General features: G+C 42.8%; 1 protein-coding gene across 6 annotated transcripts in view; it reads right to left on the bottom strand.

Annotated features, from left to right (window-relative positions):
• Positions 1-3,034, bottom strand: part of LOC118322175 (microtubule-associated protein 4) — a 107,641-nt gene that overhangs the window by 8,611 nt on the left and 95,996 nt on the right. For 4 of the 6 annotated variants that reach the window (XM_035653784.1, XM_035653774.1, XM_035653802.1 and 1 more), the window contains one exon: positions 358-661. In XM_035653784.1, coding sequence (XP_035509677.1) covers positions 358-661 — 304 coding nt within the window. The remainder of the gene's footprint in view (positions 1-357; positions 662-3,034) is intronic. The other 2 variants (XM_035653793.1, XM_035653810.1) reach the window with 1 other exon arrangement.

Raw genomic sequence — 3,034 nt, 5'->3', positions numbered from 1 at the left:
AAATAAGGTGTGACTGAAAAATCCAAGCATATTAACCAAGCTAAGGACAGCGAGAAAGAAGATACAGAAATGTATAGACTGGTTTTCACTAGAGCTGGTGAGGTTAATGTATTAGCAACTTTGTGCATTGTGCTAAATGTTGATAGATGGTTATATTTAGACTAAAAGCGGTATGTATGAAGAATTTCAGAAATAAGTTTGAAGAGTCAGTGAGGAACCACAGGAAGCCAGTGTCACATGTTAAACTGGCCTTGCAGCTCCACTGCCTGTTAGTTGAGGGGCGGCCAGTGTCAGAAATACATGCTATAAAACCTGTAGAGAGGAGTGAGAGTTGCGGGGGATTCCACAGTAGGACCTACCTTCCCTCCTCCAGGCTGGTGCTTCATGTTGTCTGTAGAGCCGATCTTAGAGCGGGCGTTACGGATGTCGGGGGCCGGTGCCGTGTTGGGGCGAGATGTGGTCCTAGAGGTGGTGATCGTGGTGGTGGATGTGGTTGAGGAAGTGGCCCGAGCAGCGCGGGGCACTGGGGGCTTCTTCTCTGGTACTGTGCCGGTGGTGGAGGATGGTGTTGCCGGTTTGGCTGCTGCAGTTCGAGTGCGAGACGCAGCGGTGGTGGAAGCAGAGCTGCGGGTGGTGGTGGTCTTGGGCTTAGTAGCGTCAGCTGGGGGAAGAGTTATTTAGAGTTTTACACTGTTTCATTACAAAACTAGAAAACTTTGAATTATCTCACTTAGGGAGACTGGGATAAAATATTATTCTGACTGAACACAAAAAGAAGAACATCAAACCTTTATGCTTATTCAGAATTAGGTTTAGGTTTATTGCCAAGTGAGTTTTTACACATACGAGGAATTTGTCTTGGTGCATTGGTGCATAAAGGCACTGCACAATGGATAGCAACCCGCAGAATATGACACATCAACTTTTTTTTCTAAGAAAAACCTGCTTTTTTTTTGTTCCTAGGTTCTTGAACCAGAACGGAGCCAGTTCCCTGTTAGTGGATAACGCCTATAGAGAGGTCTGAGATCAGATGCTGAGCTGTCAAACACACATTCCAAACACATCAGTGTGTAAATGGCTAGCTAAGTACAGCTAATGGTTCTACAGTTGGTACATTGGCTGTCTGAAGTGCAAAAACACTCCAGTGGTCACATTTGTGCGAGTAACACACTCCACTGATCGGCAATGAATTAAGGACTATGTGGACTAAACCATGATATGAAAGTAGGGGTGTTGCACACTATACTGCTTGTGAACCTCAATTTCACTATTATTTAATAGGCTAAAAGTTCATTTAATAAGAGAATATAAGAATGACTATTCTGTTCATAGATTTCACACTTTTCACTGTTAATCTGCCTGATAATCTATAGCATAGACAGTTATGGAATAACTAATCTTATCAGATGGGGATCCCTGAGAATACATCTTATCAAATATGGGTCCCTGGCCTGATGTGTATCAATTTGGAGGTTCTTGATGCCAAAAAGGATGAGAACCAGAGCAACCCAAATTCATCACAATGATCTGCTACCTTTATAGAAACATTATACAAATGACATCCAAAGGAGACGTGCTTAGGACTAGAAATGATTTTAAAGTGTATTTTGTATTCAGAAACTCTCATACACACATGCGCTAAACCCAAGGCCAAACCACAAAGGAGGCTGCCTGTCATTTACAGTCAACCCTGACAGATAAATGACGCGAGTCCCAGAAAAGAAAGCTAACACAAAAAAGAAATGCAAGCAAAACAGGCCAGAGAGAGACAAAAATAAAGATGACCATGCACAGGGGATCAGCTTCTTTGAAGTACATTCTAACATTGGCCAGTCTTTGGGACATCACTGACAGCTCTGCCTTGCTGTTGTATGTCTGAAAGCCAATGACATTGTATGTCAGTGCACAGGACGTATATGTTTAGTTGTGGGCACCTTTTACAGTTGACGAAGTGCTTTCTTTTCTGTAATAAATAAATGTTTGAACACAAGTGAAGGGTCTCAACTTGTCCAAACCTCTAATTAAGAACTACCCAAACCTACAAAAACGTTCCTGCAGTAGAAGAATAATAATCCATGTGTCTATGCTTGTGTCAATCATATGGCTTTTTTTTGGAACTTGTCACAAATATGGTTAATGCACAAAAACAGAGCCCTCTACTTGAAATGCAAGGTAAATATCATAATTTTAAGTTGGTGAAAGAGGGATTTTGGGGGAAAGCTTCCTTTTTATCTCTGTCTGGTTTGAGTGAATACATTTCAGCATCCTTCACTTCAGCATGCTAAGCCACTGAGGCAGCAATTAATATCTGTCAATTCACATATATTTTGCAACATCTCAGCTTTTTCTTTAGAGTGCTGAGGCACGCTGAGCCATGCGTCCCTGCTGTCAATCCTTCCTGAGAGCCTTTGGTATATCTCCAGCCTCTGTTAAGACATGTTTAATTGAGGAAATCCTCCTGCACTGCCTCCATGTTTCTAAAGAGTAATTTGACTTGCTGTATGAACCCCTGGCAGATTAGACAGGCTGGGGCTGTATCAGCAGGAGCTGCAAACTCCTGTCAACAGCGAGGGGACAGTAATCCACAGACTGCTGTAGGGAAGGTTTTTAACTCTCCAGGGCCTTTCAGCAATAAAGCCTCTCTCCCTCTCTCTACGAGCCTTCCTGGCATTGTCATGGTTGGACAGTGTGTGTTGCAGTCTCACACTCTTGCTGACAGCTCTCCTGTTGCCATAATATAAACTAATCTGTCGTCAGGAGTAAAAGCTGTGACTGTGTAGGAAGAGAGAGAGAGAGGGGGGAGGCAAAACTGTGGAAAGGATTACAGAAGAGGAGAGCGAAGAAGAAAGAGGACAGAAATATCTGCAGAGTTAAAAGCACAGAGGAGGGGGGCATTGCAGTGCTGGGTCAGACACTAGCTGGAAATAGTGGCACCAGCTGGTTGGGATTTTATTAAATTCTAAATATTAGCCACCATTAATCCATTAAAAATAATAAGAGAATGAAAGTTTCAGTGAGTAGGATTTAGTGGCAT

This window comes from Morone saxatilis, unplaced genomic scaffold (genome assembly GCF_004916995.1).
Source record: "Morone saxatilis isolate NCDOM2014 unplaced genomic scaffold, NCSU_SB_2.0 Contig0, whole genome shotgun sequence".
Taxonomy (NCBI): Eukaryota; Metazoa; Chordata; class Actinopteri; family Moronidae; genus Morone; species Morone saxatilis.
The sequence above is the reverse complement of the archived record's forward strand: the minus strand, read 5'-3'. Positions and strand labels throughout refer to the sequence as shown.